Here is a 25,073-nt window from a genome sequence, read left to right as displayed (position 1 = left end):
TTGCGTGACTCGAGGTATTTTAATATTATAGATGATAGCTGTCCAGTAATCTTATTTTACGTGCAACCAACAAGGACCAGCCATTTCAGTCACCCTGCTGAGCAGTGGATCCTTCTGATACTATTATGGACCACTATCAATAAAATAAAATATTTCCAATTATACCAAACCACAAATTCTTCCTTCAAAAATTACTCGAACATTTAATAAACGTTCTGAAATTTTCAAAAGGTTTTTCAATCAGTCTAGTACGTGCTAGTAACACGAAAAATCGTGTATTTTCCGATGATAATCAAATAGAATCACGGAAAACGCAAGAAGCTTTCACACACCGTCTGAAAAATTACTCAAATATTCAATAACTGTCCTGAAGACCACAGAAACCGTTTTAATCTATCCAATATGAGCTAATAATGCGCAATTGGTGAAAAATCGTGTGATATTCGACAGTGTGGAAAGAGAATCGAGTCTGAGAATACAGTCAAAAAGAAGACTCGATCGATTCGAACGCCGATCGAAAGCGAAATGAAAAATTCCATGGGATCAGGGGGTGGAAGAGTGCGCGAATAAAAAAGAAGCTTCGGGTCGCGCAGGAGAGTCGAGAGCTTTCCCGTTATGCGCCTCCTCTCTAAGCCGATTTCGAGCTGCCGGCCACAGGCCGGTACCGCTAGCTTCCCAGAAATCGACGCTCGATAATACCTCTCGATACGGATGAAGCAATCTCCTCTACTGTCGCACAGCCGCGAGAGGGGAAAAAAAGGCCTCCGACAGAAGGGTGGGGAAACAAGATGCACGGTGGGGGAAGTCGCACATATAGCCGATACACCACTAGCTCATGTTTTATTCATCGATTCAAACAAATTCGAAGCGTACTCTTCGTCGCGTGCTTCCTCCTCGTCACCGATAACGTGGTTGTCCTTCTCTTATCCGAGCTTTCAGGGCTATACCTTCCCGTTCAGGGATGCCTGGACAATTTGGACGTTGCGAGACCCCTTCTTTCTTCGACAATTGTTTTATTTCACTCGTTTTAACGAAAGATTTGGCAGATTTTTTTTCTGTTTCTTCTAGTTTCATTATTAGGTTGTTTTAGGTGAAATTGTTGGTAGAATTGTTCATCACTTTGTTTTAGGAAGTGTTGAATATTTTGATCGGGTTAGTTGGTTGTTTCGTTCTTTTTTTTTTTTTTTTAAGAATCTTTAGACTTGAAGGAATTTTGTATGTGTCTTGATTTTATAATCTTTTTGTAGGAAATGAAGAAACGACGTTAAGGGTTTAAAAGAATTATTCGTAAATTTGTTCTGATAGGGGTTGAATTATCAACCTTGTTTTTCTTAACATTTACCTGTGAAAATTGAAGTTTGTCTGATTATTAGGAATATTATTTTTCGTACGATTATTAATGGAACTCTTCATTGGTTTGCTTTAGTAAGGATTCAACTGATTTTTAAACTCATCTCTGGAAGAACAAAGATCGAGGTGAAATACGACGAGGTTCCACCATCAATCAATTTTCTACTGTTCGTAATTTGTAACATTTTCAGGCCTATAGACTTTAAAATCTTTGCTGACCGTAAGTAGACAAATTCTGAGAACTTGCCGAAAACTGTTTTACGTTTAAATAGGGTCGAAGTTTATCCTAGGACCTTAAGTTTATTCTTTTCCTGGTACCATTAAAAAAAATCGTAGTAATACGCTTCCATAAATTCGCGAAAGTTATTTGACAATTCAAAACGTTCCGAAGAAAGTTCTCGAACTGCAAAGTGGATCAGGTAGATCCAACGTCAGAAGTAATTGCGTCTGACTTAAATTCAATTCTACTGAACTGACCTACTATGATCGCCGCGTTCAATGTTGACGCACGACCGACCATTTTCACGAATATCTTTTGACGATGATATCTAGAAAATCAGGACAATACGCAATTGTTCCATCGAATAAGCGTTTGTTCGTCATTGACAACCTAATTTTTGCTGAGCGGATTTCCAGAGACAGCTAGACTGTTCAAGGACTGATTAGCTCGAACTTGTGATCGAAACTTTACATTATTGCGGTCACCTTCGTCTTATATTCTCTTGATCTCCTTATAGTACAGCTTTATTTTTTATTTAAAATTTTGCACATATTTGTCAATGATTGTGCGTTTATTAATTTGGCATCTATTTAGATTTTAGAACATATTATAATAAGTATAATTTTAAAGTAATATAAAACATATATGCAAAATTATATTTGACAAAATTATCAGAAATATAAAAATTTTCGACTTGGATACCTTTACTCCTAGCACTTCATTCGAAGACATTGTCACGATGAATGTACAAATGTACACAGTAATTCAATTGATCGATTCAGCTCACTAGCAATTGAATCAAATACCTTCGTTCGAAAATAATTTTTCCATCGAAGCAGTTTAGTGAAAAATCATGAGTATATTATTTATTAGTGTCGAGTTTTATTTCCACCTATGCCAGATTGATGACAAATCGAATTTTTCCAAGAGTTTATCGACTCAACGAAGGTGACACGTCGTTCCTTCGATTCTTTTTACTATTTATAGTAACGACCGCACAAATGTTATTTACAATATCGTTGTCAATTCTACTGTCGCAATAGTTGGAAACATCAGTGAAAGGATTCTTTTTCCTCCTTTTTCGTCGATCAGAACCGAACGCGTTCGCCTCCCAGTGCTCGTCGCAGAATTGCGTAACTTTCATTCAACATCCTGTAGGAAGAAATTTCAGATTCAAGAAGCGATTGATTTTCTTGGAGATAGCGGAAAACGTCCCACCGATGACGACGACGAAATTTATTTTATGGTCGTAAACAATATGTCTGTCTTTGCATTCGAGCATAAATCAGAAGCAACATTTTTCTACGTGTGATTACGTTTCGATATTTGATCCTTGATATTTAGTTAGGATCCACCAAGCACAACGATAACGAGACCACGTAGAAACTGCTACACGCTGGTACAAGAGACGATACGAAAGATCCGAGACTCGACAAAGATCGAATAAGATCGTTGTCGAGGAAGATGAAGAAGCAAAGGACACGGCCTACCTACAATTTTCCAGTTGCTGAAATTCCGTCGTAAAAGGCGAGCGGCAATGCTCGGAAGGTTTTTCTTCGCTGCAACTCGTTTTGCTCTATCACCCCTGTGGCCCTTAAATGGCCGAGCGAAAAGGCAGCGAGCAGCTCAGCGAGGCTAACGAGCCCAATTTCTCGTCTCCCCCGGCGGAAAAACGAACGATTTTCGGGTACAGCCTGTACGACGATGGCACGAAAGGCCCACTCTGGATCAGCTTGCAGAACCATAAGCAGGGTCCCATATCGATAAACGTCAAGTACATCGAAATAAGAGCGGAATAAAGGGCGTATGTGAGCCTGGTGTGAGATGGGAGTGAGTAGCCGGTCTCACGAGGTGCTCGTTGGACTGGAGGCGCACCACCTTGCTGCCAGAAAACCCGATGGCACCTTAAGGAGAGAAGTCAAGGGCAAGAAGCGTCCCTTCGTTGCCCAGTCTGGCCCAGCTTGGGCCCTACTTGGACCCCACTCCCGGCCGTCGCGTCTCCACCCCCTCCCCCACCGCCTCACTTCGTGTATCTCTTGGTTGTAGAATCTCCCTGCCCCTCCAGCCCCCTTCACCTTTCTGGATCTCCCTCCCTTCCCCTCCATACCTTCTATCATCCTTCCGTTCCGCTCCCTCCACCTTTCCAGCCCTTCTTCTTCGGGCTTCTCCCGACGTTCCACACACCTGAACGACCGAGAGTGTCGGAGAGCCGTCGGCTCTCTCGGTGCTTTCTTGAAATTCGTCTCTCTACCAGCAGTAGCAGCACCAGCAGCACCAGCAGCAACACACCGGGTTGTGTGTTATACACTTACGACAGAGTGTACGACAGAGAGACCAACTTCTCCTCCCCCTTTCGTCTCAACACGAATCCATATGTATGGGGTTGAGAGGCGCACCAGGCGACGCAAATGTGCTGACTACATTACGCCGCTATATAAGATAGCCGGCCAACCATCCTATCCCCACAGACCGAGCCAGATCGGCAGACCGTTCACAGACGGACCAACGAACCGATCTACCGATACTTCAGACACGACACATCTTTTTCGTTAACACGGACCACTTCGCGAACTCAGCCGATCACAGGGTTAGATCAGCCAGTTTTCGTCGAGGAAACCTATTCACCGGTATTATTCGATACGTTCGATTTCATCGGGGGAGGTGATCGGATTTTTACACATTTTACGATTTATACTCAGGATACGTCTTAGCTTGACGATATTTCAGTATTTTCAATAATACACGATCGTTGAAAGAGTTTCGTTCGGTACCGCGACAACAACACACGTGCCACAAAGTTTCCAAGCTTTGAAAAGTCGAAAAGGCTCAGAGAATTTCCTTTTGAAGAGACCCTTCTCGCGATCCAGATACCCTAGGTCGGGGTACCACGGTTCTTCACACGAGACACAACACGAAAACATCGGCGACGATCGTCAGTGAGTGCATCGACGAAGAAAAACAAGGTCGAAGATGATCCCCTTGACAGCCACCACGTGCTTCCTAATCGCTGTCACCTTTCTGGCACTCGTCCTGATCCTACTGGATCAACTAAGGTCCAAGAAAACGACGAAGAATGTCATCTTGGACAATCACGTCCTGCCGGAACCACCTGGACCCAAACCATGGCCGATTTTGGGCTCCCTTCACATCCTGGGACGCTACGACGTACCCTACAAAGCTTTCGCTGATCTTGTTAGGGACTACGACTGTCAGGTGATCAAGCTCAGGATGGGATCTGTGCCCTGCGTGGTCGTCAATGGTCTGGAGAACATCAGAGAAGTGCTGACCATCAAGGGACACCACTTCGATTCCAGACCAAACTTCACCAGATACCATCTGCTCTTCGGTGGAAACAAGGAGAACTGTAAGAATATTTCTTTTATCTTATCTTTCCTTTATCTTCTTCGTTTCGATTTTGACACCGTGAAGATTCTTCTTGTCGTGAGAAAATTTTGCCAGGATCGAGCGTTATCTTTTTTTTCAAGATTTTTCAATTTGTTCTTCCTTTATTTCTTATGAATAAATTTTGTAAATTTCAACGGTTTCGTTTCAACTTTGACATCGACAAGGAAATTTTCGTCGTAAGGAAAATTTTTCTTTTTATATAAATTTGTAACATTTTTCTATTTTTATCTCGATATTGACATAGCGAGGATTTCTTTCGTCGCGTGAAAATTTCCCGGAATTAAACACTGTTTCTTAAAAATCATTTAAAAAGCAGTGCATAACAGAAAATTAAATTTCCACGATCTTGACGAATCGAAATAAATAAGACGTGCCGTTCAGCCAGTTGACAACTCGTTCACCATGCAGACTACCTCGTTAGTTATTTTTGATTATTCGAAAAACTCGTGTCCAAGTGTTACGTAATCGTTTCTCTGCTTCGTATCGTCTCGTAAACCTTCGAGACTCGTTTTATGTATTTTGCCACCGTGTTTAGAAGGATGTCACGCGTCGTTTGAATGAAATTATGTAGCTATGTGGTTAAACGTTAGGAAAAAATGGATTCGGTACGGGTGGAACCGTGAGTCAGTGTGACAATTGAATTCGTCGACACCTCGTCACGGCTGCTGAAAACTCGTTCCCCATGCTAACGACCTTGCCGTCGTACGCGACACGTGAGCGGCCGGCCCACACAACCGCAGCCCGTTTATTTTTCGCGTGGCTCGTGCTTTCGTTGCGTCCACGGAACGCCCGAAACTCGTGCTAAGGTCAACGTCGAAGCGGTACCAAGTGCAAGCCGGAAAGGTCACGGTACCACTTTCACGCGTTCCTGGCTCACCTGGCAGCCAACAAACAGGATCAAGGCTGATCCACCGGAGGCGATTCCGATACTCAGCACCATTTTCTTTCTCTCTCTTTCGCTTCCTACGTCTCGTCCTCACCATTATTTTGCGCTTAGATCCAGAAACCAGTCTTGTCTTTGATCGATTCGAGTTCACAGGTTTGATTAGTTACATGGCAAGAAGCAATGCTACGACAGGAGAAATTCTGTGTCTGATCATAGTGCATTTTTGTGCCTAGATGCAGAAACTACGCTTGTTTTTCATTTCGATTGAAGTACATCAGTTCGATTCATTATTTAGTAAGAATAATTGTATGAAAGGGAAAATTTTGCGTCTAATTATCGTGATTCTGTGCTTAGATCCAGCAAATAGATTCCATTCTCATAATTTCACACGTCTAGTTAACGTTTTCTCACAATTAAAGCACCTCTTTTCAACGTTGTACGTCCACTGCAAATGAAATCAGCCTACATAAATCGTAACGTATAAGATGTGCCATTTTGTTGCATCATTTTCGCAAGTACTTTTATCCTTGTAGACATACCATTTTAAAGCTGAAATTTTTCTCTTTCACATTTTCTCTTTAATTTTCATTTCATTAAGTTTTCCCAAAATTTACTAGAGTATGAATATGTAAAATTCGAACATTCCGTGTTACTACCTAATAGTATCGAAAAATTTTCCATGTTATGTCGTACTAAATTGTGTTCGTCGAACGAATCAAAGCGAAACAAAATTATCGGGGACTCGTACGACATTATTTTGTAAAAGAACCAAAAATCCTGGATTTCTCGGGTCTCAGGGAACCAAGTTACCGAGCGGTATGTCCTGGTGAGTTGCGAGAAACCAGGTCACTTCCTGTTCTGGTCTGCCCGCGACCGCTTCGATTTGAAATCGAGTCGCCTCGCTCGCGCAGCGATGAATCGATTTTCTGCCGACTGCGCTCGATCCCGGCATCCGCCGATGCTTGCATTTCCGCGTACGCGTTCCCCCGTCTCAGAGAAAGAGAGATAGAGGAAGAACGACAACGGAAAGGGAGAGGAGAAAGAGTACGCGTCAACAAAATTTTTCCATTTTTTTCGTTTTCTTTTCTTTCTTTTTTTTTTTTTCGCCAGTCAACGATATTTCGAAACGCGTGTCTTATGTGCGTCATCAAGTGCCGTTGGAAGGTCAAGTTTAATCGTGATCATCTTTATTTTGCCTTGACGGTGATCAATGAAAATCGCCAAATCGCCGATCGACATGTCCGTTATTAATTTGTCCCTGTCAACCGGCTGTTCGAGGAGAAATTATTTCGAGACGAGCTTCAATTCTTTTGAAAAAAGGTTTCAATAAACTATGGAAAAATGAAATATTAATGTTTAAAGGATATTCAAATATCCGAAGTTCTTTACTTTTGAAATTTCATGCAACAGAAATTCTTCGTTGCGAGAATTCTCGTAGTTGAAATTTTTTACTCTGCAAATTTCTAACAGTAAAAATTTAATTCCCGAGATTTCCCATAATAGGAATCTTTTCTTTGAAATTTCTTACAGTAAATGCTTTTCCTCGACGTTTCCTAGAAAGTGATATATTATCTCTCTAGAAATTTCTCACAGTAAAAATCTTTTTCTTTGGAAATTACTTGCAACAATGTGTAATATAATTTCATAAAAACCTAAAAAACATTTCTTCTTTTTATCTTCCAGCTCTGGCATTTTGCAACTGGTCAGAGGTGCAGAAGACCCGAAGAGAGATGCTCCGCGCGCACACGTTCCCGCGCGCGTTCTCCACACGCTATAACGAGCTAAACGGGATAATTGGTGATGAACTGAACCTTCTGATCAACCATCTGGACTCCCTCTCCAACACAAACGTGCACGTGAAACCACTGATCCTTCATTCCTGCGCGAACATCTTTATCACTTACCTCTGTTCGAAGAACTTCCACCTTGAACACGATGGTTTCCGGTACATGGTCGAGAATTTCGACAAGGTGTTCTTCGAAGTGAATCAGGGTTACGCAGCCGATTTTCTACCCTTCCTTATGCCTCTTCATCACAGAAACATGGCAAGAATGGCGCACTGGAGCCACGAAATCAGAAAATTCGTCATCAAGAACATCATTTCTGATAGAGTGAACGCTTGGAATGGCATCGTTCCCGAAAAAGATTATCTAGACTGTCTTATTAATCACGTCAAGAGTGGAACAGAACCCGCGATGTCCTGGAATACAGCGTTGTTCGTCATGGAAGATATAATTGGTGGACACACTGCCATTGGAAATCTCCTCGTCAAGGTTTTAGGATTCCTCGCTACAAGACCAGATGTTCAAAAAATAGCTCAAAAAGAGATTGATTCTCTTGGTATCTCTGGAATATTCGTTGGGCTGGAGAACAGAGGGTCCTTGCCTTATGTCGAAGCTATCATCTTGGAGACTATTAGGATAATTGCTAGCCCTATTGTTCCTCACGTGGCTAATCAGGACAGCTCCATTGCTGGTAAGTTTCAGTATTAAATCGCGGATTTCCATGAAATGTCATATTTTTGCGAATGTAAAATAATGATTCTCATAATGGCAAACAAAGAGGATTTGCATCGTTTAGCATATATAATTGGAACGAAGAATTAAACACAATCTTTTGTGTATTTTTTTTCTTTTTTGTATTTTGTAGATTCCTGTATCTTTACATTTTCCGTATCGGATGGATATTTAAATATCCGCGACCCATTTACAACGTTTCATTTAATAATTATCGAACTAGAATCTCTAATCAAAATTTTCCATTTCTTCCTCTTGTCGTCTATAAGAAAATTGAAAATGTTCCATGTCTTTCTTTCCTTTTATCGATCCTAAACTAATCTGATCTCGTTATTTTTTTCAGGCTACAGAATCAAGAAGGACACCTTCATTTTCCTCAACAACTACGATCTAAACATGTCTACCGATCTGTGGACCGCGCCAGAAGAATTCATGCCCGACAGATTCGTCCAGAATGGAAGGTTACTGAAGCCAGAACACTTCCTGCCATTCGGTGGAGGTCGACGATCTTGCATGGGCTACAAACTGGTGCAGTATCTGAGTTTTGCCATTCTAGCTACGTTGCTGAAGAACTTCACGATAGCACCCGTGAAGAACGAGAATTACACGATTCCCATCGGAAACCTGGCCCTGCCTGAGATGACTTTCAAATTTCGATTTGAACGACGGTAGGGCCTCGAAGAAGGCGCGGACGTTGGCCTTAGAGGAAAGGGCTGACACGAAGACTTCGGTTACTTCGGCGAAGCTTCGACGAGAGAGACTTCAACGATAGGGCAACCATAATGGATCGTTGGTCCACGATCAAGAAGGAGCTTCAGGGAAATTTGGGAGGGATCAGCTGAAGAGAGGCTTCTGATTTGTTTTTTTTTTCTTTTAGACAAAGCTTTATAAGAAGGTCGGATACTGTTTGACCTTCGTCAGCAACGAGAGCTTTATTGACATTACTAGATGGTTAAGGTAGCAAATTTTTGTTGATCGTTCATCAACGGGGAATAATCCCACTTCCCTCTGAAACGGTTCGAAGACGATCAGCCGCGATATCAGGAGAGAAAACTTGGACTGAAAAAGAAGAGGACTGACCCCACGGGATGCTACGGGAAGAATAGTTGTCGTTTTAACGAACAGCTTAGGTAAACCGAGCCTTACCGGTCATCTTCTTGTTTCTTTCTTATAGAATCGTGCCTTCTTTGTAATTTTAGAACCATGCTTACTTTAGGCAACTTTTGGTCGATTAATTGAAACGATTGAGTTCCTGTTGGTTAAGTAAAAGATTTACGCTACAGCTTGATCGTTGTTCGATACTTTATCGTTGAACGTAGCTGATACTGATCAAATAACGATTATCTGTCTGTTGATCTTTTAATATTTACAAGATACTGAACTGATAGTATTAGTAGAATTTTACATGTCACGAGCTATAGTTCACTGTTATATTAATAGATAAATTGGCATTACAGTAACAAGTTTGTTTTACAAGTAAATTATCTCATTGGCTTATTTGTTAAAAAATTATACGAGAAAGATCTACGATCTACATCTTGCAACCGTTAAGTCAATAATATTATTAGTTAGTAAATTATCGTACAAGAGAGTCCAGTCGCCGAATATTTAAGTTCCAGTTGAACGATTGAAAAGGTTTTACTCGATTGATATTATGTTTACAGAGTTGATTGACCAAATTGATTGACCAAAAGTTACGTGATGTAAACGAGGCTTAAGAACGTAGTATCTTTATCTTGAAAGATTTCAAGAAGGGATTAAATTCTGCTTTAAAAAGACAAAGATTTACGTTCAATTATTACGTTATCGGATGATGGTCCGTAGTAAATCATAAATATATTTTCCTGGAAATCGATCTATTGATCAATCTACTCACTTTACCATTTCCTTCTTCTTCTTTTATTTCATTCTTTTCGATTACTTCTTTGATGTTAATATATAAAACGTTACATAAAAGGATTAACATTAACATACATAAAATTACGTTTATAAAATATTAACATCAAGGATAATATTAACTTGAATTTTTAATATCGATCGATTTCATGGGAATACGATGAATCGACGGGTGATCCACGAAGATCCACGGATCAGAAATGACCGACACTGATTCTTTTGTTTGATCGAACGATCACGTACAAACCATCGTCTGATAACTGCTTGTTCGAAAGACGAGACGCGAGAACGTGAGCGGTAAGCACGGAGAAAACGAAACGATTTTATTTCACGTTAATCGTTTCGATCGCGTGAAATCAGAACGAAAACACCTCGCGCCCCTCCAAGAGGGTGTGAATTCATCGCGCGAGCTTATCGATCATCCATCGTTTGCGGTATTCCGAATACTCGACCGATATATGCATCAACATTGATCCAATATTGATTTTTTTCTGAATAACCACGCGCATTTACAATTAGGAGTAACGAACATTTAGGCCCACGAAATTGTTTGAACATTTATCATAGAAAACCTTTATGCGTATGTTATGTAAAACATTTGGAAATTTTATCAACACTTGTATCAATATTTTGAAAATTCGTCGGGCCTTCAATAAGTCACGACTGTCCTGATTGTATTAGTTTAATTCGAAACTGATTTGGAAATCAAGAAGCTACAAGAGCACTGTGTTATGGAAAATAGCAATGGATTGATCTACCAAGTATTTAGCTTGCACTAAGTATCTTCTAGCTTCTACGTAGATTTTCAGAGTTGTTCCAAACTTTATCAGTATAATTACTATAGTCGAACCTCATAACGATATTAATGAAATTTCAAAATGTTCTACACAACACAAATAATATATTAGGAGGTTTCTATGAATATTGGAATACTTTCATGAGCTGCTGTATTCCAAAAGTGTTACAACTGAAAGTAATTCGATCTTCTGTTAGATGAATATGAAAACAGTCAATGGAGGATTTTAAGAGCTAAGAATAGAAAATTATAAAAATAATATTTGGCCATTGTTTTCTACAGTCTATTCTTTTTCTCAATATTATTTGAGTTGTGTCACTTTTGAAATGTGCGAAGTGTTCGAGAACACCTTTAATCGTCGTGGAATTGATAGTCGGTTGGTTCAGAACCGTGGTGAGTTCAGCTTATTTCTGTCTAGTTTTAGCATTATCTTTTGGTATTTTATAGATTTGATATTTCAGAGCAAAGACCAAAGTATATAGAGTGAAATTATTGATATAATATTAAGTTATGTGATAGCTGTAACTAGTCACGGTTCTAGTCTCCTGTTTCTTCCAAACAATCGTAGCTTATCAAGGACTAAGCGACGAAATTTCTCCAATGTTGGACCAACGTTCGTGCGGGATAGCGTAAAATCGGTTTTACATATTTCTTTCCTTTTTTTCTTTATGACCGAAGAAAATATTAACGAGAACATCGCACCGAAACGTACAACACGTTTAAAGTTTGTTAATTCTCGTTTCTCGACGCGATCCTCGACGCACGTTCCTTTCCTCTTTCCTCTCACCTTTTTCTCATCTTTGATATTTCTCTTTTTCTTTCGCTCCATGTTTCCCTTAGCGTAAATCTGACCAATTATTTGCACCTTACCAGTTCATCTTTGTTTCGAAAAAAGAAAAAAGATTCAATGAAGAAAAATATATACTTATTTTTTTAACTAAAAATATATATATTTCTATGGTGCAAAAGTGGTCGCTCGTAAGGGGTGGGAAAATGGTACAGAACGGACGAGTCCTGCGTAAGACGAGAGAAATCGATTTCTCTTTTTTCTTTCTTTTTTTTTTTTTATTGTAATTATCAATTATTACACGACTGAATGATTTTTCTCAAAGAGAAAAGTCGGTTTCCTCGCGAGAGCTACGCTCACGTATAATAATTTATTTTTGCGCTATTAAGCATTGATTCTTCTTATTATTATTATGTTATTATATTATATTACATTATATTATTATTATATTATTTCTGCTTGCTACTATTATCATCACTATTATCAGCAGTTAGAGTTTTCATCCCCCTTTTTATCATCACATTTCTCCACCACCCCGTATCTCGTACTTCCACGTCCGTACGTTATTTTGTGTTTGTTATTTAATTATCGCGATTGTTACGACATTTGTTAATTTATTATTTAAGATTTTAATAATAAAAGCGACAAATAAGATTTCTTTTTTATATTTTTGTCTCCCGTTAAACGAGCCTTCCTTTCAGTAACCTCTTTCTACCTTTCTTGCGAACGAACAACATATCGTGCTAAAAATTTTAGTAGATTTTACGAAATTTTTAACAAAACATTTACGTTAACTGAGGAACGAGCAGTCAAGTGAATACTATAACAACCACGTTACTTGACTCTGACGTCTCTTATCAATCGCATAATCGCTATCAAATAACACTTATTGTCACAATTCCGCACTATATCCATTTGGATACGAACGTGCAGATAACAGAATGATAACTCTTAGTTCGAAACACTTTGCGGCATCATTAAATAGAGAACGAAAGGATTCGATACGAAATAAATCATAATCACGCTTGCAGTAGACACTGTTATATACCGTTAAAAATATTAGCACTTCTCTTAAGTGTACATCGATTTGTAAATGAATTACACTTTTACTCTGGTTTTACATTCGAAGGCAGTTATATAATATTTAACATTTATTATTTAATATAATACATATAATATTTAACATTTATTAAAGGTACAAAAATAAGTATATTCTTAAATTACTTTAACCAAATATAAACATAGATGGCAGGATGACAGGCAGTTGCAACATGGTTTGATAGATTAATTAACAGTTATCAACTCAATAAGGAAGCTAGATTTGCAAGGCTGATGTTTTTAACGAATAAAAATCTCGATCAACCTTTTCTAACATTCCCAATCTTTACACTCAAACTTTTCGCAAACATGAAAAAAATTGTTACGATTTCGGCAAAGTTAAGAGTATTTTCACCGTTGCATTGATACTCAGATTTATAGATAGGATCCCTCGATATTATTTTTTTCCGCCTTCAAAAAGTCCATCATTTCTTTTCTTTACTAAATAATTCGTATAACCTGCAGGTAACTATGCATTCCTCCAGAAACATATATTATATCTACCATTCATCATCTTCTCTTCTTCCGGCGAATCAACTACTTCCTTCTTACTCGAGAACATATCTTCGATCTCCCTTAAAGTCTTTCCCTTAGTCTCAGGTAAGAAAAACGTCACAAATAACGTTCCCAAAAACGACAGCACCGTGAAAAATATGAAAACTCCATGTCTGCCCATAGCGGTCTCCATGTCCGGGTAAATTTTCACCGTGATGGAGCTGAAGATGTAATTGATGCACGTAGTCAGTCCTGATAACGCTTCTTTAACCTTCGTTGGATACACTTCGCCCACCATGGCGAATGGGATCACCAAGAAGCCAAGAGTGCTTCCAAAAATGTACATAAGTATACATATCACAGGTATCAGGCCACCATCGTTTATAGAATATCCTTTATCCTTCATTAATAAGTACACAGACAATACTCCCATGAAAATCGTCATTGCAGATCCAGAAACGATAGAAGGTTTTCTCCTTCCTAATTTTCCTGACATGCACGACACTAGTAAAGTACCTACTAATCTTGTTAATCCTATCAAAACTGCCCCCAAATTGGGATCTATAGTGACTCCAGCGCTTTGTATAATGTCCACTGCGTAGTAGACGATGATGAAAAGTCCAGAGAATTGCTGGAAAAAGAAATAACCGAGCAGGATTGCAAAAGGTACCATGGCGTTCCTCTTGAGCATATGTTTCATGAAATTTTGTTTCTTTCGCTGAGGACGTGGTTTCAATTCTTCGTAGAGCTGTGGCGGTGGAGGCACGTCTTTCGGGATGCCGCGGAATTTTTTCAACACCTGTAACGCCTCGTCTAGACGACCTCTGTCTCGTAACCAGATCGGGGTTTCTAGAACGACGGCCAAGGTCAGCACGACCGAGACCAAAGGAAACAGGACGCACATCAGAGCCACCATTCGCCAGTTGTCCTTTGGGAGAGAAAGATCGTGAGTCGAACCGTGATTCCTGATTACTAGACTGCGGATTATTTTTTACAAAAATTTCTATTTTTCATAAGAATTTAATATTCTGTATAAAGTATGAATTTTAAATTCCTGATTAATTTCTTAACCATATTAATTCTACACAGTTCTTAATATCTTTTTACTTGATTCTTTTCAATTTTGAAGTTATAAATATAACGCAATAACTGTTCTAAGGTTTTTGAGCAGGTGCGTATATCACAAAACTTTTTAAAGAAAAAGAATTACATACATAACTTTCTTTACCTTGAAAATATAGCCGAAAATATAAACGATAAGAACACCGATAGCGATGGATACGCTGGTCCATGTGATCATAATTGATCGCCATTTTGGAGAAGAAACCTCCGCGCTATAAACTGTGGCTGGTACCGAGGCCATACCTGTCGCAATTCCGGAAATGATTCTGCCTACAAGAATTTGTTCGTATGTTCCAGCTAAATAAATGACGAGCCAGCCAACGATGGACACGATAGACGTTATCAACAAGCTCAACTTTCTTCCGCGTCTCATAGTGTAACCAGAAACGATGCAACCAAATGGAATACCCAGTGCTGTTGCTGTCGCTATGAATTATGCAATTGGATTATTAATTTCGGTGAAGAAGATCGCGCAGGTTAGTTTAGTTTTTACTTTGGCAATAATTCAATCCATTAAGGACCAACGCTGCGATATTTCAAGCAATTTACAATACATTATCGAATTCTGTATTTTAACACTATGGCTACGAATTTCAAACATTCGTTCAATATATGTATATGTATAGATATATATATATTTTTTTTGTGGTGTATGTCTTCCACCTAAGTTCTACAATTTTATGAAATTTGAAAGAATTAAAGCATTCATAAAAACCGCTCGTTGGTCCCCAATGAATTGATACTTTGCAGTTTGACTAACGTTCGTTATTTTATTCCATCTAATCCTTATTCGATAAACAATATTTTCGAAACTTGTTTATAATTTGGATAAATTTATCCAAATTACCATAAGAAAATATACAAAAGAATATTTAATTAATTCGAGAAAAATCAAATGAAATAAAATGTCAAACGTACGTAGTTCGACATAGAATCAGGATGATTATTATAATATTAGTATACCGTGATGGTTGCACTATACGAGTAAATAATTTCCTAATTGCGTTAAAAATTTTGTTTCATTCACTTTGTTGAATATTACCGTGTTAAAGTAATTAATGAAATTAAATTCATCGAAATTATCGAGGTAGTACTGACCGATCCAATTGGCTTGCACTTTGTCGATTTTCACGTCACTGGTAGGTGACATCAAAGGTGTCAATGCAACTCCGCTATAGCCAAAAGCCATGGAAGGACCCAAAACCGAGGAGTTTACGCACAGCGACATAATTATCTGCAAACGAATATTTTAGATATTTTATATCGCAAAATTTTAATTTATCAATTAATTCGATAGAGTATAAATTAAAGAACAATTTGTTTGCTAAATAATTACAAAATTCAGTTTGCATCAGAATATACTATGTAGAGTGTTGTAAATTACTTTGAGTAGATTCTTTATTATTTATTGTCATCATAATCTTTGAAAAGATTACAATCCTATTAATTCTTCTGAAAGATACACGATACATTAATTATAAGATTTCTACGTTATATAAAGATCTGTGTCTTTTTCATGATAATCTTCTATTTTCGTTCCTAGATCTGTAATTATAACTATTATAATTGCTAATGACTGCATGCAAATGAATAGACACTAAAATGTATAATTGATTACAGACGTACACGTTTAAAAGATTACTGTGATCATAAAGTTAACTCGTTCTTATTGAGAAATACCTAAGAATTTAAAGTTAATTATTATGTTAGATTATCAGACAAATAGAAATTGATGATTAGCCAAGCAGCATATTCTAATGGACGAAATTTAATGAAATATGATAAAATACGTGATACCATCTTTGATCAAGTTTTTAATTACTAAGAAACTTTCAATAATATGAATTGAGATTGTATCTATAAATATCAGCGTAAATACATTAAATCTAACTACAAGATAACGCTAACTTTTCAATCAACAAAATAAAATGTTCACTCAACAAACAGTAAATATTCAACAAGTTTACACTTATGAATATGCAATTTATTATTATCTTAAACGGAAAATTCCCAACTTGTTCCGCATAAGATAAAAGAATCGAAAAAATACATCGTTTCAACGTATCTTTCCTAAAGACGATCCTCGATTAAAAAACGAATATAACGAATGAACAAAAGAATAAAATTTATTGTAAATGCTAGTAAATCAAGAGGCATTTTTTCTGAAACAACCCTACTATCGCAGAAAAGCCGCTCTTATGTGACCAATATCGAAACCGGTTTGGGATGAAGGTTTACAGAGAAGAAGAGCAAGGAGGAATAATTAAAATAAGCCTTGAAATGTCATCAAAAGGTTTACGTAAAGCTGCGTTAAGCGTTCGATAATATCACGGTATTTCGAGTTACGCAAATCTTTCTAATACGCCACCGAGCCTCCGTCTATGCGTACTTGTCTCATTGCATTTACTTATTTTCCAGTTGTGCGATAGTCGAGAAATTTATAAAACTCGAGTGGTTGACAAATCACGGTATCTCGTCTGACTCATCCTTTCCATTATCTTTTCCTAATTTTCTAATTACCAACATTAATTATTCTTCCATAGAAGATACCAATAACTTCTCGTCGTAGATTTCCAAGAAAATGAACGTTATCTATGCCATGAGAAAGCTATGAAATAATTGTAAAAAGCGTTAATCGAAAAAACTTTGGTAATTTAAAGAGTTGCAGAATGAAACAAGATGATGATCAATACAAAAAGTGGGAATGCCTATTAATTTTAAAAGTTTGGGTTTTGCAATGTATTAAGCTGTAAATTATATAATTCATGCAAAATATTGGATTTTTACACATATATTTTTGAATTAAAAAAAAAAAAAAAAAATGAAGAAAAATCAGTTTGCAGAAGAATTCTTCCTGAGGAACTCTGATTGATTTAAAATATGCATTATTAAGAATACTTCGCCTGCATTAATGCAACATTTTGGAACACTTCTACTTAATTCTAATTAATAACTTAATTTTTCTTAATAACTTCTACTTTTCTCTCTAATTTAGTTCTAATCTCTAGAAGCCTGTGGAAGATTAAACGAGAGGTTGTAAGCATTTATAATGGCAGAAATTAAGCCTCTCATATGAGTTGTTACGTAAATAAGAGACTAACGTATATAGCTCAGTATTTTTTACGTAAGAGCTTCTGTTTATCTCCGTGTTTCTCATCTAAGTTAATAACTCAATCCTAGAAAATCCTACAAAACCGATCTTAGCAAGTAAAATATGAAGAATCAATAATATTTCATAATCGATAAAATTTTGTATTCACATTATAATTTTTACAATTTCCTAAACCACATTTCTGTTCCAATTAGAAAAAGTGCAAATGTTTAAAAAAGTTTGATAGCCTTTAGAATGCAAATTATAATAATACTAATTTAAGTACCAATTGAGAAAATAAGTATTGTTGTTCAGAAGTTGCAAGACCAATTGAATAGGACGATGATTATTAAGCCAATGATACGCTTAACTGTTCATCATCAATGATGTATGGAACGCGGCGCGACAAGAAGTAAAATGGATAAATATTAATCTAACATTGATCGATTCAACTCAGTAACTTAATTTTCCAAGATAATTGTAAGGAACAACTCCGTTAGCCATTGTTGCAATTCACGAATGATTTCTTAAAATGAAATGATTATTCAGAAATTAACTTGAACTTTAGTTCAGCTTAAAATTCGTAGATAAGAATTATAATTTTAACATATTGCAGACTAATTATGGAAATTTTTACATTTCGTTTAAGACACGTTACACGTTTTCAATATATTTTCAATGTTTATAATAATAATGCAATCCATATCCAGTCCAAAGCATAATATATTGGTGATAGCCATTTTATGAAAGTTCTTTTCAAAAAGCAATGATACAAAGTGACAAATTCTTAAAGTATGTTTTATTTTTAACAAAACATCAGCATTTAACGTAGATTACGGATTTGAAATTACATTCACGAATTCAATTAATTACAAAGTAATCATCGCTTCATTATTTAATGTTAATTCTATTTACTAATTGCTTCGGAGCTTGCAGTCGAGAATGTGTTAATCTACAAGTCACACTTATCTCATTTAAAAGTAATTTTGCAACTCTACTCGTGAATCGACGTCAATATTCAGTTGTGTCAGAAAATTGTAACAGAATATATGTATAATATATATAAAATATAACGTATCAATTCGATTGCATAAAGTTTTAGCTGCGACCGATTAGTTCACCTGATAAGTTCGATTTTTCTAAATCCAGCTCTAAGCTCTTAAGCTTCATGAAGTACTTTAGGAACTCGATGCGATCACAGAAATGTTTAACTACATTCGAGCATTAATCCATTCGTGTGATAAATTGGATTTTTGTAAATTCGTTAAGCATTGTGAAGTACTTTAAGAAAAATTAAGAATCAAGATTGTAAAAGAAGAATGATCAAGTATCAAAATTAAAAATTAATCATTGGGAAATAGAAAAATGAATGTAGTATTCTATCGTTCTCTATAATAGTAGCGTGATACTAAAATACTCGAGAGATAAGAACCTTTCCCTTGAAATGACCTCGTTCGATATCATTTGCGTCGACTTCATAGGACGAACAACGAAAGGATACATCAGTCTCGTTATCATTATTGTTACCATTATTTTTCTGCACATGCGCGCGATGTATGTCAAAGACCTCTTAACTCTGATAGGAATAAAATACCGAGCAAAACGATTTCTCGATAAAAGGTTTTGTTTTGGACGTTGAACATTCGTAATTTATCTCAACGGCTAATGGAAATTTATCGATTCTCAATCTATATTATAATTCTTCTATTCCGTAATATTAGATGATATCAGGTAAACTAATTTGTATATTCTATCTTTAAATGTAATTGCTTTCATGGTTATTTATCACATGCAAATGCAATAGCAGCGTTTATAATAGTAATTCAGGAAACGTGGCTCGTTTTTATAAAGTCAAAACAATGTTCTATCAGCATAGATACCATAGACATTATTATTCCATCGCATTATTTATTTGAAACTAAATGTAAAAGAAGATATTCTACCTGATACATGACACCTTTTTTCTCCCATTTTTTTTCCTCTTCGGCATCTGGTACGAACTAAAAAGAAAAAATCATTCAATTTACATCCTTCGATAATCATGGTACATGGTACCAAGTAAACTGAGAATTTTCATGCGTTATCTACTTTTCTACGATGACAGATAAGGATTTATGTATTAACTTAATGTACTGACTTAAAATTACGATGACTTAATACTCCTGACTTTGTTTGTGACCTCCAACGTTTTTGTTTGAACACTTGCAGGTACTAAGCAATTACTAAAAAGCTGTGATAACGTAATGACGTGCACGTATGGCAGAAGTTAAAAAAAATAATGATCACTTTAAAATTACTCTATGTTATCTGTCTTCTGAGATTCACTGATCGGATTTTAAAATACCAGAAAGAGATAACAGACCGTGTATGAACATACAATAAATGTTAATGTCAAATATCTAAAAGCGAAAGTGAAATATGATGGCGTCAATAGTATGTATGGGGTTCTTGGTCCTGATCCGTTGATAATTACCCTTGATAATTATTGACCAATTTAATCAATAATTGTTCCAATTTAATCAACTATTGTTTAATCAATAACAATAGTTCCTTGGTACTGTCTTGGACTTATTTTTCATGTTATGTACAGTTTAATTTATGCTAGAAATATGTATAATTTACATTGATAATTATTTTGACAATAATTCTAATTACATAATGTACTGCTGTAGTGCAAATTAATTAAAGATATCATACAAGAAGTTATCTTAATGGAGAAAGAGGTTCGATAAGGTGGTAAAAAGACACGATGAAAATATTTTTTAGATAACAAGATTACCTTGGTCACCAAATGTGTCTCCACGTGCCCGTTCGAATCATTCATTTCGTTTACTATACTCATTTTCAAATATGTCGTAGTAAGTATCCTTTTAAACGTCACTTCGCTCGTGCTCTCTTAACTTAGTTTGTATTTTTTCATCTAATTAATTATTTTAGGTCTACATACAAGTTCTCCGTTAACTTTATCCTTCGTTAAGAAGAATGTCCTCGCGTCGAACGATTAAAGCATTAACGCATGATTAATATATCATAATATATCATGATTCGATCATACCTGTAAGAGAAACATAAAAAATTCATATAAAATATGAACTCAGTCGCTGGTTGACTAATTAGCCATCGCGATGTATTTTTTCAGATTGATCGGAGCTGATAAAATGATACGGTATTCTTTAAAATAATCACAAAACTCTCGATAATTGAATTCGAATGACTTGGTATTATTGCAAATATTTTAATATTCGATGTTTTCACTAGCAAATAATTTATCATTTAACTAATTTAAAATCAAATTTTTGTCAATGTCAAATAATGTAATAAATTGTAAATTATGTAGAAGCAGATTTCTTCGATACTAAATGGTTTAACACCAGCGCGAATAATTTAATTATCAAGAAATATTGCACAAAAATTTTGAAAATTAAGTTTGCAATTAATCTCAAATTTAATTTACCTTAAACCAAAATTCTTCTAAAACATTCGGTTTTTCTTTCTTTAAATTTACAAAGAATTCAATAGACTGTCTTCATCCGAATCACTGAGCTCTTCCCACAAATACGGGTCCCATATTCCTGAGAATAATGTCATAAGCCAGAAATCCCCCAAGTAAACCAGCAAGACTTTTTTCCACAGGAAATAGTTAACTCTCCAACGATTAAAAAGATTCTTGTTCTCGACCTCCTCCAGCAGTTGCCATAGATTCATCTCCCCTTCATGTCAAAGGAAAACTTTATTAAACTATATAACCAAATTATACACAAAAATTTCCGATTTTCCCCCCACGATTGATATAAACAAAAAATCACTATGTCGCAATATTTCCATACTTTTTTAATCAATATTCCGACTATTAGACTGCTCTCTACTTATCTAGATATACATGCGCATATATTAAATGTATTCATATATTCATGTATTCATGAGTAAATTTCTTGTTAAAAGGAATCGATTGGGTCGATAATGATCGAAAGAACGGCAGGGTTTAAACAAATGTATAATAATGTAGTTTTATTGCAAATCATGTAATCTTTAATATATTGATACGCGAGTATTTTAACCATTTAACGGAAGATTTTCGTGTGACAGCAGTAAAATCGAATGATTCTTTTATATTCCCTTAGAAAATTATTAACAAACAAAAGATTATTATTTTACGAGTAAAAAGAGACATTCGTGAACTAAGAAATAAAAATTGCTTTGTTTATCTTCCTTCACTGTTATATCGGATCGTATGCAATCATTGTCATGCTTTACAACGATGTAATCATCGTTCGCATGCAGTGTAGCACTTGATACACTCGTCAGAATCTAAAAATTACAAAGTTTCTTAGAGTTGGATAACTTGCGCCGAGATTATATTTATTTCAAACAAGAAATAAAAAATTACATAAGCTGTTTTCGAAGGAAAATGAGTTTTTCTCGATAGATAAATTGAATTTATATCGATTAAAGGAATATTTGAATAATAAATAAAATAAAGATCGAAGGTATAAATAAACTTCGTTTTAAATTGATCAGCCAATTATTTCTTAAGTTATTGTGCAAAAACGCGTTTAAAGTTTCAGTAAAGTTCGAAAACATATACTTACAAGTAAATGTAATTATAGGTAAATAAACCGACTTATGTAAACTATTGCAGTCAGATAAACAACGATCCTATATGTGCAGATTATCAGATTAGATTATTGATTATCATGCTGTCTTGTCATCCCAATATTGTATTTCATATACATCGCGCGCATATTATTGGCTTTTACACCCGCTTATCGTCAGGCTCTGGCGCACCTTGCTAAACGAGTTTCAACTTGGTTATTTTTTTCGAATTCGACTCTACAAATTTATGTGGATGGTTTTGAAGCATTATATTTTTGATTTATGCAAAAAACAAAATCGATTTTCTGGACCAGCCACGAGTATCTCTCCCGATCGCACTTGCCAATGACATGGATTGTTCTTGCAATTAGTCTAGCTGAGATTTTTAGCCATTAATCTTTATGGCTTTAAGCTACATGTTAGAAATTGAAACACCTATACATCAAAATGCATGCATGAAAGTGATAGAATGATCCTCATTAGTGAATTCAGGCAAATCTGTGCGTTGAGGAATTAAATGTATTTACTGAAGTAATTTGCAAAACGAGAATATCACAAATCTTCAAATTGTAGATTACGATAAATTTTCCATCCATTAATTTCTGTTAACAAATTGGATATTATATAAAATTATTCAGAATTGGCCTTACTTAGTCACATGAACGATAACAGCTACTGTTGTCAGTATATTTCGAACAAAAAATAATGTTGTTTTAATAAGAAGAGTTGTCAACAATGACAAAGCTACGAGTCAATGATCGATGGCAGTAATTGAATATAAATATAAATATAAATATATATATTTACATACGCAAATTACTCGGAATTAAATATTGAAGTATCCTCGTACAGAAAACTGTTTTTTTTTTTTACGATACTAATTCGTCAGTACACATGTCTTTAACCGAAAAATCTACTTATCGTCGTTCTAAGATAATCGTCGAAAAATAATTTTATTGTATTTTATTATTTTTCCGGCAACAATTTGTCAACTTAAGTCAATATCTCGAGAAAAATTACGAAAGAAACTTAAGCATATCTGGGTTAAATGTACGCGGAGTAATCTACTAAAGATACCAAATTATAAATCAGTCTACATACACATCTCTACTGTAACCACACAGACTCACTTTCTTCGACAAAACTCATCGCCGAAGCGTCTCCACAAAGAAACAACCTGAAACTAACTCGTGAATCAATTCCTTTCACTATACTTCTATGTCCACCAATCATTCGCGTCACAGTTTCCCAGATTTCCCAACCACAAGTTTCACTACAATTTCCCTTCTCCTTCAATCAATTCTCACATATATATATGCATCTTTCTTTCGCTTTATCTCCCAAAACATCCAACAAAATGTTTTCCTTCCAAGCGAATCTTTTTTTCTTTTATATATTTCTCGAATATTTTAAGAGTGTGCCAGTGTACCAAGATTGAAGATTCTTTGTTCGAATGGTTCCAGACAGACGTTAAAACGCAGACGATGACCTGGTACAGTTGCAGCAGAGAGGACAGCCACGCGGAGACTCGTTATTCACTGAATGCAAGTCCGGTTTCATCTGCTGGCAGTGGACAGACGCGAGTTTCTTCGTTCCCGATCGTCGTGGACCATTCACATCCGCGGCTCAGTGGCGATATTCCGCGTCTGTCGGCACACGATCACGTTGAAACATATATACTGCCGGCGAATTCCGACAGATAAAGGAACCTATTACGTAAAATGGTCCGAGCAAACGTAGCGCGTCGCGTGAATCAGCTATCGGCACATAACGTCGTTCCATCGACGTATCGGAGCTTCGTCAAGTTTTAAATGCCTATAGGAGCCCGGTGCAACATTTTTTCTTTTCTTTTTCTTTCCTTTGTTATGAATTCTTTGTGTGAATATTATAAATCACTCAGAAGTCATATGGTAACGTACAGTGGTTACGAAATCACGACATCAAGTTCGAAACAAATCTGAAAGTAATACCGTGGCTACAAAAAGTATTTGTACATAATTGTATTTATTGGGGAATTTATATAAATGCTATTTAATTGGATTCAAATATATCAACACTGGAACTACTGCTATAATACGTGTACCTAAATTTTCTGTATAGAAATCAGTATAATTCAAATGGCATTAAGTAACGTAAACAGACCTATTATAGAATTTAAAATCTCTCGTAAGTTTAATATGCAAATATAAAACATATATATAATATAAATATATAGAAACGTATAGAAGCATGTAACATGGAAATATGGAACACTACAATATCTCGGCAAGTAACCAACAAAATCAATCGGCAATAGCGTAAAGTATTTTTAAAAGCAAAAGACAAGCATAATCACGTTTGAGTTTTGCTTGAAAATCTGTCGTTGAATGCGACTGACTCCTGTACTTAAAAGCGTATCAAAGTACTGGAGAGACAAGTCAAATAGCGAATATGTATTAATTACGTTGTGTTTTAACGTTAGTTTCATTGGAAGTATGTTCGTCTTTCCGGGAAGCTTTTCGAATCAAGTGTGTTCCGTATTAGGTGCAGTTACCCTAATTATATCTCTATTTAAATAAAAATCAATATTAATTTTGCCACAAATATTTGTATGTGTTCAGTAATTGTAAAAAAAAAAAAGAGAAAATCCGAAATTTACCATTTTGTCGTGTTTGATTGGTTTTAGCGTTTAACTTCGTCCCTTTTAGTAACAGTTTCACAGGACTACAGATAATTGACACAGTGAAGTAAAATACAGGACCTGCCAGAAACGTTTCATTGGAAAATACGAATATGTAGAAATACTTATCGTCGATCAAAGTTCTAGATCTTTTGTAAG

At 36.0% G+C, this 25,073-nt stretch overlaps 2 protein-coding genes across 6 annotated transcripts; one reads left to right on the top strand and one right to left on the bottom strand.

Annotated features, from left to right (window-relative positions):
• The first annotated feature begins 339 nt into the window (after window positions 1–339).
• LOC139993023 (cytochrome P450 307a1) lies at window positions 340–12,627 on the top strand. Its single transcript, XM_072014400.1, has 3 exons — window positions 340–4,934; window positions 7,545–8,336; window positions 8,721–12,627. Exons 1-3 carry the CDS (start codon window positions 4,541–4,543, stop codon window positions 9,047–9,049), a joined length of 1,515 nt encoding a protein of 504 aa, XP_071870501.1. The 5' UTR covers window positions 340–4,540; the 3' UTR covers window positions 9,050–12,627.
• Window positions 12,628–12,989: 362 nt separating this feature from the next.
• On the bottom strand, window positions 12,990–24,009 carry LOC139993022 (trehalose transporter 1-like protein). 5 transcript variants are annotated; one of them, XM_072014397.1, is made up of 7 exons: window positions 23,685–24,009; window positions 21,117–21,400; window positions 20,442–20,717; window positions 19,606–19,662; window positions 15,670–15,805; window positions 14,678–14,997; window positions 12,990–14,377 (listed from the first exon to the last, which is right to left on the bottom strand). In XM_072014397.1, exons 3-7 carry the CDS (start codon window positions 20,502–20,504, stop codon window positions 13,424–13,426), a joined length of 1,530 nt encoding a protein of 509 aa, XP_071870498.1. In that variant the 5' UTR covers window positions 20,505–20,717; window positions 21,117–21,400; window positions 23,685–24,009; the 3' UTR covers window positions 12,990–13,423. The 5 variants fall into 5 exon arrangements, with proteins under 5 accessions (XP_071870498.1, XP_071870496.1, XP_071870499.1 ...); XM_072014395.1 differs by having other exon boundaries at window positions 21,117–21,372; XM_072014398.1 differs by lacking the exon at window positions 23,685–24,009 and adding an exon at window positions 23,386–23,546.
• Window positions 24,010–25,073: the final 1,064 nt, after the last annotated feature.

This window comes from Bombus fervidus, chromosome 12 (assembly GCF_041682495.2).
Source record: "Bombus fervidus isolate BK054 chromosome 12, iyBomFerv1, whole genome shotgun sequence".
In the NCBI taxonomy this organism is placed as follows: Eukaryota; Metazoa; Arthropoda; class Insecta; order Hymenoptera; family Apidae; genus Bombus; species Bombus fervidus.
Note: the sequence above shows the minus strand (reverse complement) of the source record. Positions and strands in the feature narration are given on the sequence as shown.

Bases quoted from the DNA above. Each gene is read 5' to 3' on its own strand.
- LOC139993022 (XM_072014397.1), bottom strand. From the start codon at position 20,504: ATGAGTATAGTAAACGAAATGAATGATTCGAACGGGCACGTGGAGACA. The intron at 14,998-15,669 runs GTCAGTACTACC...CATAATTCATAG, and splicing joins AGTGCAAGCCAATTGGATCG to CGACAGCAACAGCACTGGGT. The intron at 14,378-14,677 runs GTAAAGAAAGTT...TCTCTCCCAAAG, and splicing joins TTTTCGGCTATATTTTCAAG to GACAACTGGCGAATGGTGGC.
- LOC139993023 (XM_072014400.1), top strand. From the start codon at position 4,541: ATGATCCCCTTGACAGCCACCACGTGCTTCCTAATCGCTGTCACCTTT. The intron at 4,935-7,544 runs GTAAGAATATTT...TTTATCTTCCAG, and splicing joins CGGTGGAAACAAGGAGAACT to CTCTGGCATTTTGCAACTGG. The intron at 8,337-8,720 runs GTAAGTTTCAGT...TATTTTTTTCAG, and splicing joins TCAGGACAGCTCCATTGCTG to GCTACAGAATCAAGAAGGAC.